The sequence below is a fragment of the Larimichthys crocea genome, chromosome X (assembly GCF_000972845.2).
Source record: "Larimichthys crocea isolate SSNF chromosome X, L_crocea_2.0, whole genome shotgun sequence".
NCBI lineage: Eukaryota > Metazoa > Chordata > Actinopteri > Sciaenidae > Larimichthys > Larimichthys crocea.
The window spans coordinates 14043601-14056778 of record NC_040020.1 but is presented as its reverse complement, the minus strand read 5'-3'; the positions used below and the strand labels follow the sequence as shown (position 1 = coordinate 14056778).

The window sequence follows — 13178 nt, the reverse complement described above, 5'->3', positions numbered from 1 at the left end:
AATTCTTCTCCTTACTTACAAATCTCTTCATGGTCAGGCACCATCATATCTAAAAGAGCTCATAGTACCTTACTACCCCTCTAGAACACTGCGCTCTCACTCCCTGTACAGATTGTAAAGCCCTCCGAGGCAAATGTACTTTGTGACTTTGGGGTATAGAAATAAAATCTGATTTGATTTGATTTGGCAACTATTGGTGTGCAGAATTATTATGCAACTAAAATGATTGTCACCTGTTAAAGTGAGAAAAATAAACAAACTCCAAATTTTCTGAAATTTAAAAAAACAAACAAAAAAAACCCCTCAGTGACCAATATAGCCACCCTTCTTTTGGATAACAGTCACAAGCCTTCCATTCATGGAGTCAGTCAGTTTCTTGATCTGGTCAGAATCAACTTTTTGTGCAGCTGCAACCACAGCCTCCCAGACACTGTTCAGAGAGGTGTACTGTTTACCTTCACTGTAAATTTCCTGCTTAAGAAGGGCCCGAAAGTTCTCAATAGGGTTTAAGTCAGGTGAAGAAGGGGCCATGTCATTAGTTTTTCATCTTTAAAGGCCTTTACTGGCCAGCCATGCAGTGGAGGACTTTGATGCATGTGATGGAGCGTTGTCTTGCATAAAAATCTAAGTCTTCTTGAAAGATGCAGACTTTTTCCCGTGCCACTGCTTGAAGAAAGTATCTTCTAAAAATTCGCAGTAGGTCTAAGAGTTCATTTTGAGTCCATTTTCAACCCGAAAAGGTCCAACTAGCTCATCTCTAATTCCAAATCCTTTAAAGACGCTAGAGAGGCTGAGGTTAGGTCCTGTATGTTTGAGTATAACGCGCTGATGTTCAGCGAAGCACGATAAGTCCAGGGTACGTTTCAAGGTATTTAATAAGATGACATAATGTGGTTTTACCATACACTGTTGGCATGTATTACAATGCATTCAACTAAACAAAAAGCGGTCTTCTTGAATCATATGACTCAAAGGGTCCACAGTCTCACCGGTCAAAGTCAAACAGTCAAAAACCAGCAACGTGAGTCCAGTAACAGTCAAAAAAAGTAAAAAGTGATAACTGCAGCCAGTATGTCCTCAAACGGCTTCAGCCTCCTGCAGCAGGCATACCTTCGTGATAGGCCGGTCCAGGCAGCTGCTCCGGATTTTAATCCACACCTGACGAACGAATCCTCTTCGGTCCGGGAAGGTTTGTATCACTCGTCCCACAGGCCAAGAGTTTCGAGGTGCTGTGCTGTCCATGATGATGACAAGGTCTCCCACAACAAGATTCCTTTTCACTCCTGTACATTTCTGACGCTCCTGTAGTTGAGGTAAGTATTCCTTAACCCATCTCCTCCAAAACAAGTCAGACATATATTGAACCTGTTTCCACCTCCTATGTGCATAAATATCTGAGGGTTCGAACACTCCTGGTGGCAATGTTGGTGAGGTCTTCAACAGTAGCAGGTGATTTGGCGTCAATGCTTCCAGGTCATGTGGATCCATAGAGGCTTTGGTGATTGGTCTACTGTTTATTATGGTTTCACTCTCACAAAACACTGTGTGAAGGCTTTCCTCATCCAAGTTTTGTACTTTCAGGGTGGAATTAAGAACCTTTCGAACAGACCGTATCAACCGTTCCCAAGCTCCCCCATGATGTGAGCCAGCAGGTGGATTAAAGCTCCATTGGATTCCCTTTTGAAGCATGACATCATGGATCTGCACCTGATTCCACTGTTCGATGGCCTTCCTCAACTCTCGCTCTGCTCCTACAAAGTTCGTTCCATTGTCAGAGCGTAGCTCCCGAACTTGTCCTCTCCTGGCAGTGAAACACCTGAGTGCATTAATAAAAGAGTCGGTGTCCAACGATGATGCAACCTCGATGTGTACTGCTCTGATGGCGAAGCAAGTAAATAGAACACCGTACCTCTTTACTATGCTCCTTCTACTCCTAACCTCAAAAGGTCCGAAGTAATCAACTCCCACACGGGTGAATGGTGGTTCATCTGGGACAATTCTTTCATGAGGCAAATCTGCCATCTGCTGGTGAACTGGCAGAGCATTCAAACGGCGACAGGTGATACACTTGGCTAGCACTCTCCTAATAGCTGAACTCACACCAGCTATCCAGTATCGCTCTCTCAGCTTAGACAGCATATGGTTACGGCCACCATGTCCCACTTCCTGATGTACATGCCTTAGTAAGAGCTCCGAGATGTGAAGATCTTTCGCTAGGATTATTGGATGTTTCTCTTCCACAGGCATAGACAATTTACTGAGCCGACCACCAACTCTCAGGATTCCATCTTGCAGCTGTGGGCAGAGTTTATGGAGGTGACTGGACTTCTTAACAGGCTGCCCTTTCCCAAGACCATGCGGCCATGCGGCTGGCCATAGTTGCAGCGATAAGCTCCATCCTGGGGATTGTAACACATTTCAATGGAGCTACTCGATCTTTTCCCATCACAAAAGCACTGTGTACTTCAAAGTTCTTGCTTTTTGACAGCAGGTAAGTCACTGTTCCATATCCGTGTTCGCTGGCATCACAGAAGTGATGTAACTGGGCTGAAGTAACTTCTCCAAAGCCTGGTGGCTTCAAACATCTGCTGACCTCAAATCTGTCCAACAGGTGCAGCTGCTGCAGCCATTCCAACCATTCTTTAGAGACTGACTCAGGCACAGTGTCATCCCAGCCTATCCCTCTCCTGCACAGGTCTCTCAGCATCCTCTTTGCTGTTAAAACTACAGGGCTCAGCATTCCAAGGGGATCATAGATTGAGCTGACAGTCGAGAGGATTCCTCTTCTGGTAAGTGGTCTATCCTTAAGCACAATCTTGAACTTGAAGGAGTCTGATTTAATGCTCCATTCCACACCCAGCACTCTCTCTACAGGTAGCGAATCCAGCTCCATGTTCAACCCTTTAATGCCATTTGCTCTGTGATTCTCAGGGATGGCTTCCAGCACTTCAGGCCTATTACTCATCCACTTTGTAAGAGAAAATCCACCCTCAGAACACAAAGAAACCAGGTTCCTGTAAAGCGACACTGCTTCCCTCTCCGTGGCCACTGACACAAGGCAATCATCCACGTAAAAGCAGTGCAATAGTTTCTCCACTGTTTCCTCACTGTAGAGATGCCCGTAGTCCTCTGCACACTTTCTGAGAGCGAAATTGGCACAACTAGGAGATGATGTTGCTCCAAACAAATGCACCTTCATCCGAAGCTCAGTGGGTACTTGCTTCACATCCCCCATAGGCCACCAGAGGAATCTGAGGAGGTCTCTGTCATCTGGTGGGACCTGTACCTGGTGGAACATGGATTTGATATCAGCCATGATCACAATTGGTTCCCTCCTAAATCGGGTCACTACTCCAATCAGAGAGCTGGTAAGATCAGGGCCCTGCAGAAGTTGAGCATTTAGTGATGTTCCTTGATATCTTGCTCCACAGTTAAACACAACTCTGATCTTTCGTTTGGTGGGATGGTAAACTCCGTGGTGTGGTATGTACCATACTTTTCCATCGCCACGGTCTAGCTCCTCTTCTGGCACCTTCTCAGCATAGCCTTTAGCCAGAAGGTCATTTATAAACATGTTGTACTCAGTATGAAACGTTAAGTCCTTCTGAAACCTTCTTTTTAGACAGCACAAGCGCTGCTCAACAATTCTCTTATTATTTGGCATGGTAATGTCAATGTTCCTTAAAGGTAAAGCAATCTGATAATGCCTTTCCACCTGTTTCACTGAGTTGTTGACAAACTCCAGGAACCTTTGATCCTCTCTTGACATTGCAGGTTGCTCATCAATGCTGCTTTCAGGGAAGTCATTCTTAAACTGTTGCTGCCAGAGATCATCCAGGTTCACAACTGAAACTCTGTTGACAGTTATGTGTGGATGCTCCCAGTTAACAGTCTCTCCACTGTTTTCTGTCAGTGGACCATTAACAGTCCAGCCCAGCAAGGTTCGGATAGCATATGGTCCATCATTCACACTACACACCACCTCCAACGGTTCCAGTGCTTTAGGAACATTGGTTCCTATGAGTAGCTCTATTCCTGCATCAATTTGAGGTAAGTGAATATTTTTCAGATATGACCATTGTTTAATATCCTTTTCGGTAGGGATATTTCCTCTGTGCACAGGCATGGACTCTTGTGTGTAAGCTTTTGGTAGCTCGAGAAAGTTGTCCCCCTCCAGTGCTGCAACCTCCAGTCCTGACACGATGTTACTGCTTACAACTTTCTCCTGGCCCATGGTTCGAAGAAGGATGCGCCCCTTCCTCCCTGTGAGGTGGAGCTTTTGCATCAAGCTCTCAGTGCAAAACACTGCGGTACTCCCTTGGTCCAAGAAAGCGTAAGTGATGACAATTTTGGTTCCTTTGTTAGATTTAACCTGAACTGGAACAATAGGCAGTTTGCAGTCCTGGTCTCCAGCCCCTGTAAGACCACTTGACACCAGTGTGTTGTCAACATGCAGCTCTGGCCTCCTGTCAGTCTGCTCCAAATCATTAACGGGTTCCTTGTGAAGTATAGTAGGATGTCTAAGGCTACACCTTGAGCAGGAAATCCTTTTTCGACAATCTTTACTGATGTGTCCTGTACACAAACAGCCAAAACAGATGCCATTCTCCTTCAAGAAGCCTATTTTCATCACGAAACTGTAACTTGGGTTTGTTTGTTCCTCTATTTATGATTATTGGTTTGGAGTCTTGGATGTTGCCAAACACAGGATCTGTCATAATTTTCACTTGACTTTCAATGAAGTCAGCAATATCCGTGAACTTAGCTCTCCGGTTGTGTCGTTCCTGCAGCTCACAGGCACGGTTTCTCCATTTGTCTCTCAGTTTGTAGGGAAGTTTTTTAATGATGCTCAACATATTGGAAGGCATATCCATATCCCAAAGATACTGCACATCCTCCATGGCATTACAGCAGGCTCTGAGGAAGAGGCTGTAGTCCTGCAGGATCTTCACCTCGTCTGCTTTAATTGGAGGCCATGAGAGGGCTTTGTCCATGTAAGCAGAGGCAACCTTTTGTTCATTCCCGAACTGATCCTTTAATAAAGCTTTTGCTTTTGCATATCCTCGTTCTGGATTTATGTGGTGACAGCTTCTCACAAGTTCTTTGGCCTGACCTTTTGTGTGTTGTTCCAAAAAGTATAAACGATCACAGCTATTAGTTGTGTTCCTCTCAACTCCATTCTCAAAGGCTTTAATGAACGTGTGATATTTCAATGGATCACCGTCATAAATTGGGATCTCTCTCTTAGGTAGAGCTGATAGGCATTGCTGTTGCATTAACAATGATGTTATTTAGTTTTGTTTCCTCATGATGCCAAGAACATCATTTCTGGTTTCCAGATCCACTGTGTTAAATCCTGGTTGTCCACGTAAATCTTGTGTGTTGAATGGGTCCATATGAAATTGCATTTGATTTTGTTCATATGAAGTTGTATTTGTATTCGTGTTCATTTCAGTTTGTTTAGGAATGAATTCATCTGCATTGATGTTGAGTAACCCTTTAGATTGTGCCTTTTCCAAATATGATTTCATTCCATCCGAGACCTTTGACGTCCTTTTTCCACTTGTTGTGCTTTTTATCTTAAGAATTTCAAGTTTTGCCATTTTTTCTGCAATTTCAGTGTTCAGTTCGAGCTCTTCTCTCTTTTTGCGCAGACGTTGCTCCTCTTCTTCCAAAGCATGCTTATCCTTTAATAGTTTGTGCCTCATAGTTAAAGCTGCAAGCTCAGCTTCTGCCTTTAAACGTGCAGAAGAAGTTGAAGAGCATTGAGACTGAGCTGTTTTGTGGCTTTCAACATTTGAAACACTGTCGCATGGGTTAATTTCATCCTCAATTTGATTTGCTTCATTAATTTCCACAGAGTGCGGTGGCATTTCTGATGAATCCTGTTGCTCCTGAGAGTTTTGTCCAGTTTCAACAATCCATTTTTGAGTGTCTTTTTGAAATGTATTGCTGTAATTCATAACGCTTGAAAACCATTCCTTTTGTTTAATGAGTTCATCCTCAGGGAATAAAGGCAACAGTTCATTGTGTGCGGTTGTGGCATTTTCACACAGTATGTTTAAATTCCCCAAACATTGTTTCACCTTAGATACAGTTCCCCTTTGTTTCATTCTTGGTATCAAGCCTTTAATTTTATTAACAGCGTGTTTGCGTTCATTTAGCAGTTTTTCAATTTTATTCACCAGAGCCTTTTCAGTGAGTTTCCGCTCCCTTTTCCCAGACTCCATGTCAGAGCATGAGGCAGCGTCATTTGTTTGACTCATTTTAACCCGCTTTCATTCAGTTTTCAGTTTTCAGTGAACCGTGACATTTAAATCCATCCACAATGCACAATCCACATATCCAAACAATTCATCTCAACAAGCCAGCATCAGCATTCCTCCTCGAAACATCATAAAGCTTTGCATACGAGCGACAAAGTGCAGACATCATTCAGAGCACAGAGCAAACATAACGCACAGACAACGCATATCCGACCCGCATTCCTTCCTTCATGTTCCAAACGGAGACACTTCAATGCAATCCGGATTCCTTCTCCACACACATACACGCACAGGTGAGCTTACCTGTCCTCCATGACAGATGTATGGCGTGGCGCTTTGTCTTACTTTGTTTGGCACCGCCGCACTTACTGGGCGTCTCACAGATTCCTTTGCGCTCCCAGCGATCGCTTTTATCGATGCCTTTTTTTGTTGACTAATATTGCGGTTTTCCAAATCCTTTAAAGACGCTAGAGAGGCTGAGGTTAGGTCCTGTATGTTTGAGTATAACGCGCTGATGTTCAGCGAAGCACGATAAGTTCAGGGTACGTTTCAGGGTATTTAATAAGATGACATAATGTGGTTTTACCATACACTGTTGGCATGTATTACAATGCATTCAACTAAACAAAAAGCGGTCAACAAAAAATATGGCTACCTAACCTGCCTCTCTCCTTACCCAGTGCAGGTGATTCAGCCCCTAATATAACCTACGTTGATCATCTGCTGGCACCCATGTGACCCAAACCACACACATCACCGTGGCAACCAGACCAAATAAATCAAACCAAGAATACTGATCTAACAAAACAATATATGGCTCCTACACTAATAATACCTGCCCACCTCCACCCTGCTGGTGTCTGAGTCGAAGTGGAGCTCTGTGTCCGTTACTGATCCAACCACGGGCCCATCCATCTGGACCGTCAAGAGTCACTCTCATCCCATCAGTCCACAAAACCTTTGAAAAATCTGTCTTCAGAAATTTCTTGGCCCATTCTTGACGTTTCAACTTATGTGTCTTGTTCAGAGGTGGTCGGGTTTCAGCCTTTCTTACCTTGGCCATGTCTCTGAGAACTGAACACCTCGTACTTCTTGACACTCCAGGTAGGTTGCAGTTGTGGAATATGGCAGCACTGGGGGATAATGGGTTCCTGGTAGCTTCATGTTGGATTCTTCTCATTTTTTTTCTTCTCGACACGTTTCTTGTGACCCTGTTGACTATATGCAACAAAACGTTTAATGGCCCAATATCTTAGATATTTCAAAATTGCTGCATCCCTCTGAAAGACTTTTTACAATTTTTGACTTTTCAGAGTCAGTTAATAATTATGCACACCTTGATATAGGGTGTTGATCTCCTTAGGCCACACCCTCCCTCATTCCCGCTGTTGAATTGGATTGAAGGTGGAGATGAAGTCACCAGAGAGGACTGTAGGGAAGCTGACTGCTGATTCCGGATGTTGAAGGAGGGGGTGGAGGAGGCATGCCACAGCATCCTCCGTCCCTCGTTTGGCCCTGCTGGGGGTCCAGCTGTGGTCTGACAAGCTGGCAGGATGGTGTTCAGGATCAGTTTTTCCACATGGTGCTGGAGATGGTGCTGGATGTTTTCCAGATGTGGGTATTGATGCTGTCCTGTAGGACTGACAGACGATAGAGTGGAGGATGGCAGAGAGCTCCATGGCACAGAGCTTGAGCCCCTTAGCTGGGATGCCATCTGGCCCTGGTGCCTTGCCAGGCTTGCACCTGCCCAGCAGCTGTTGGAAATCCTCCTGTGTGAAGGAGGGATGAGCAGGTTCATGAAAGGGAAAGGCACTCAGCAGCTCCTCACAGACAGCAGACTGATTATGGATGTCAAAGTGTTTAGAAAGTGTTCAGAGTGCCTGCAAAGGTGTTGGAGTCAGTTATTGTGGAGTGACTTTGACTTGATTCACAATCACTTCATGCTTTGACTTTCTGAAAGGATTGTTTTGTGTTCATTTGGACTCTCAGCTGACACATTCAACAGCAGGCAGGTTTTTGTATTACGCTTTTTCACTGTGATGACTACATGTTTGGCTCTGGAACTAAACTGTATGTAACAGGTAAGAATAAACATTCATTTTCCTTCAGTTGTTTCTTGAACAAGTTGAAAATGTGTTTTAATGAGTTTCTGCTGCTTCAGGCTTTACATGTTAGTTTGTTCATCATTAGTAGAGAATTCTTGCAGCCATGCAGCTATTGTTCAATAAAAAAGGTTCATAATTCATGAAAAGATGTTTAAATTTCACTGCACAACTGAAGTTATTCTTTATTTCTGCACCACATCAAACTGATTCATATAGAAAAAGTATGATATTGGCAATGTTACAGATATACAGTATTTGATCATCTCAGTAATTCAGCACCATCTCTTGTTTTTATAAAACAGGATAATATATGATATAAAATATCATTTAATATATGTCAGTAAATGTATTTTTAAAAGTATATAACTTTAAATATGTTGAAGGATAATTAATAAATCATTTGAAATGCTCAAATTTACCTCATGACAACTGTATTTTATATGATGGTACATATGTCTTTTAGTGGAAGATATATTTCTACATGAAGGCAAACACATACTGAATATGATATTACAATAAATAGAATGTATGCATACTAATTTATATATTTCTATAAATGACATAGGATGATATATAATGTCACACATACATATATATTTGTATCTTAATACACTCAATATAAATATTATATGATGCTTCGCATAATTTCAAATCTATAACAGTAAATATATTTAGTAAAGTATATGGTGGTAAATATTCTGTGTCAGATACTGCACACATTATCATTCATACAAGACTTAGATTATTATATTAGGTTATATTAATTTCTATGTGAAGTTCCCGTCATGAATCAATAAAGTCTGATCTTTTTTATATTCTATTATACAGCAGTCTTTATTCCATTTGACAAATCCCAACATATCATTGTAATTGTGTCTAAAAGTTCAAATCTTTATGAAATGATTGATGTATTGATTAGTTTTTTTAGTGGCTGGGCTAAAGTATATGGTGGTAAATGTATAATATGTTCTGGATATTGTAATCATTCAAATGACAGTTGCATTCTGTGTGTAGGTAAATATGTAACTTATAATAATATGTATATTAACCCTGACACAGAAAAACAGTTGTCCACTATATGAAGGTCAGTTTCATCATTCTATTCTATTCTATTCTATTCTATTCTATTCTATTCTATTCTATTCTCAGTAATAGTCATGAATGTGACATTATAGTGAATGGACTCCATTCAAATAAAGAAACAAAGTGAATTGTTTTTATTTTTCAACATGTGATGTAAATGTAAATGTAAATGTACTTTATTTATACAGCCCTTTACAACAGTCCTTTCGGTGTACCAAAGTGCTTTACAGCAGGTAATAAATAACGAGAACAATAAGTAAAACAAACAAATTAAAAACAATAAAGGAACAGTAAAAACAATAAAATACAACAAAATCGAGATAGATGAAAGTGTCATCATACTACTGGGTATTAAAAGCCATCCTGAATAGGTGGGTTTTTAGCCTGGATTTAAAAGCTCAGATAAATACGATGGGGCGAGGCCGTTATAAGCTTTAAAAAACAAATATTAAAAGTTTAAAATCAATTCTATAAAGGACAGGAAGCCAATGAAGGGAGTTAAGAACAGGAGTGATATGCGCACGTCTGCTGGTGTTGGTTAAAAGACGGGCAGCAGCGTTTTGCACAAGTTGAAGTCGACTGAGGGAAGACTGAGAGACGCCGACATAAAGTGCATTGCAGTAGTCTAACCTTGAGCTTATCAAGGCATGGATGGCTTTCTCAAGGTCGTGACGGCTTAAAAACGTTTTAACTTTGGCCAGGAGACGCAACTGAAAGAAACTCGTCCTGACAACGTTGTTGATGTGTTTGTCAAACCTGAGGTGACTGTCAAAGGTCACTCCCAGGTTTCTGACGGTTGAACTCAGCTTAGCTGACAGGGTGCCGAGGCCAGCCGTCACAGTTTTGTCATCGTTTAAATGAAGAAAATTTTGGGCCAACCACAGCTTAATATCAGTAATACAATCAAACAAAGAACATTGACCATTACTGTTTGGCTTCACTGGCAGATAGATTTGTAAATCGTCAGCACAACAGTGAAAAGCAAGGTTGTGTCTGGCTATAATTGACCCAGGTGGTAACATGTACAATGAGAAGAGCATAGGGCCAAGAATAGATCCTTGTGGAACTCCACAGGAGAGAGGGGCAATGGAAGAGGACAGGTCACCAACCATACGGAGAAGGTTCTACTGGATAAGTAGATAGTAGCATGTTTAAAGGCAGCTGGGACAGTTCCTAATGTAAGGCAGGAGTTAATAAAAACCAGGAGACTGGGCCCCAAAGTATTAAAAAACATTTTCAACAATTTGGCAGGGACAATATCCAATAGGCAAGTTGTAGGTTTCAGAGATTTCATTACGTCACGGAGAGAAGAGAGGGAAACCAGCTCAAACTGATCAAACACAGCAGGACGAGCTGGAGCAACAGGCAGATCCTTATTAGCACTCGTAATGACACTCACATTAGTGTCTTTTCTGACAGAATCCACTTTGAACAAAATAATGAAGAAAATTCTCACAAGTGGCTATTGATACATCAGTCACAGCAGAAGTGCATGGGTTAACAACGGCGTTAATTGTAGCAAATAACACCTTGGGACAATGACTGCTGCTAGAAATAATATTAGAGAGATCCTGGCATTTCGCTTTACGTACGGCTCTCTGATAATCAGAAACAGTCCCTTAATATTTCCAGAGACACATGCAGTTTGTCCTTCTTCAATCTGTGTTCTGCCTGACTGCAACGTTGCCTGATAGCACGGGTGGTGTTGTTCAACCAGGGGTCTGTTCTTGGCTTGGCAGATTTTTGCCTAAAAGGGGCAATAGAGTCCAGAATCCTGGCACAGGTAGAGTGGAAGGAGAGAAAATGATCGGGACAGGTCTTGTCATATTTTGGGAGAATGTCAGCCAGAAATTCAGTGAACTCCTGATGTGATGACATGACATGATAACTGTGTTTGATATGAAGCTGAATACAGTATATGTAGTGAACTTTGTGCTGTATTGATGAGTAGTTTAGTGATCAGAGTCCATGTAGTTTCCAGGATCACACTGAATGCAGTGCAGTGCTGTAAGCTGCTGTTGACTGTGTCAATGTGTGTCTGTGCTGCTTGTTGCTGCTGTCAAACTTCAGATGAGCAGGTAGTGAAGCCCGTGGTGAGCGTGTACCCAGCAGCATCCAGAGCCCACCTGGAGGGGAAGAGCTCCCTGCTGTGTCTGGCCTCAGCCATGTTTCCTCCTCTGGTCAAGTTCTCCTGGAAAAGACAAAAGGAGGACGGTCCTCTGGAGGAGGTGCACCGTGATGTGGGAGAGCAGCTGGAGCTTAGAGAGTCGGGACGCACCGCCTCAATCTTACTGATCCATGGGCACGAGAGCAGCACATATAAATACCACTGCTCCGTCCAGCACGAGGGGGGCACAGCGGAGGCCCAAACAGAACAAGGTAATGAAGGCTTGGTGACTGTGTTCAGCAGTGATTCAGCTTCATGTGGAGATGCTGGCAAAGAGAGCAGAGGAGCAGAGGACTGACATTTCTTTTGGACTCCTTTTCTGTTGCAGAGGTTCCAGCTCCTCCACCAGCAGCTTCTGCTCCGTCTCAGTACAGGGTGAAGCTGTTGTGTCTGCTGTACACAGTGCTGATAGTGAAGAGTCTGGTGTACTGCTGTGGACTCTCTCTGCTGATGATCCTCAGAAACAAGGGACCGTCCACCAACTGCACACATGCTGACTGACTGTTTTCTGCTCGCCTTTTCTCACCATCAAATCTCATCAGTTCATCTCATTGATCACTTTGATCAGCAGTCAGAAATGTTGAATTGTGACGTCTTGTTGTTGCTTGTTAAATGTATCTTTTGATGCACAGCTTAGCTACAGTCCTGCTAACAATATAAATACATATATACACATATATATTTGCAGTTCAGTTCTGTGCTGTAGTGTTATTTTGATCCTCTAGTTTCTTTCCACTTTTAATTGTGACTTGTATACTCATAGAAAATGAAGGTTCAGTGCTGACCCCCTTTTCTAATTGTGTCAGTGTGGATGTAAATCTCTACGCTGATGACACTGTTGTTTACACACAGCGAGCTGCTCTGAAGCTACAACTGCTATAAAATGATGACACAGCGGCTCCATCAGTCGGGCTGAACTTTGAATGTGGCCAAAATGATGGCTGTGTTTATTTTTGATCAACCAATAAAATGACACTTGACCATTACAGCTTCATCCAGATGAAATGGATTGGTATAGTTACTGATTATACGTGAATTAAGATTTATGTGACACATTTCAAGACAGAGTCACAAAATGCTTCACAGAGAAAAACTAAAGTTACTGCAGAAATATATTTTCATAAAGTTCTATATGACATCATTTCCAGTCAGATTTGAAACCTGTTCAAAATGAACAGATGGATTAGAAATTGTCTTTGTATTGATGTTGTTCAAAATGTCTGCACGCTCTGATCCTTTCCCACATGTCCTAATATGTTGTATTATGTTACAAGTTGGGGTCAGGCTGGAGAAACTGTCATTAAACTGTCACCTTTACAGAATCAATAAAACTGTTTTTTTGTCTTTAACCACAGTCGATGCTTGTAACTGTCATTGTGTGATCAGTGTGAAAAAGTGCAGCTAACGGTGAGGAGGCTGCAGAGCAGAAACCCACACAGCCCGTCTGCTGCACCAAAGGAAGTGTTGATTCGCTCTCACAGTTTTTTATGAGTCCTAATAACCACTGAGAACAGATTCATATCTGCAGCTGTGCACACTCATCAACTCCTCTCCCTC

The 13178-nt window shown here is 42.3% G+C and overlaps 1 protein-coding gene across 1 annotated transcript in view; it reads left to right on the top strand.

Annotated features, from left to right (window-relative positions):
- Window positions 1-12975, top strand: part of LOC109138062 (immunoglobulin lambda-1 light chain-like) — a 17098-nt gene extending 4123 nt beyond the window's left edge. The window contains 3 exon segments of the mRNA XM_027282411.1: window positions 8309-8347; window positions 11525-11878; window positions 11914-12975. Coding sequence (XP_027138212.1) covers window positions 8309-8347; window positions 11525-11878; window positions 11914-12122 — 602 coding nt within the window. The 3' untranslated portion in view covers window positions 12123-12975.
- The last annotated feature ends 203 nt before the right edge of the window (window positions 12976-13178 follow it).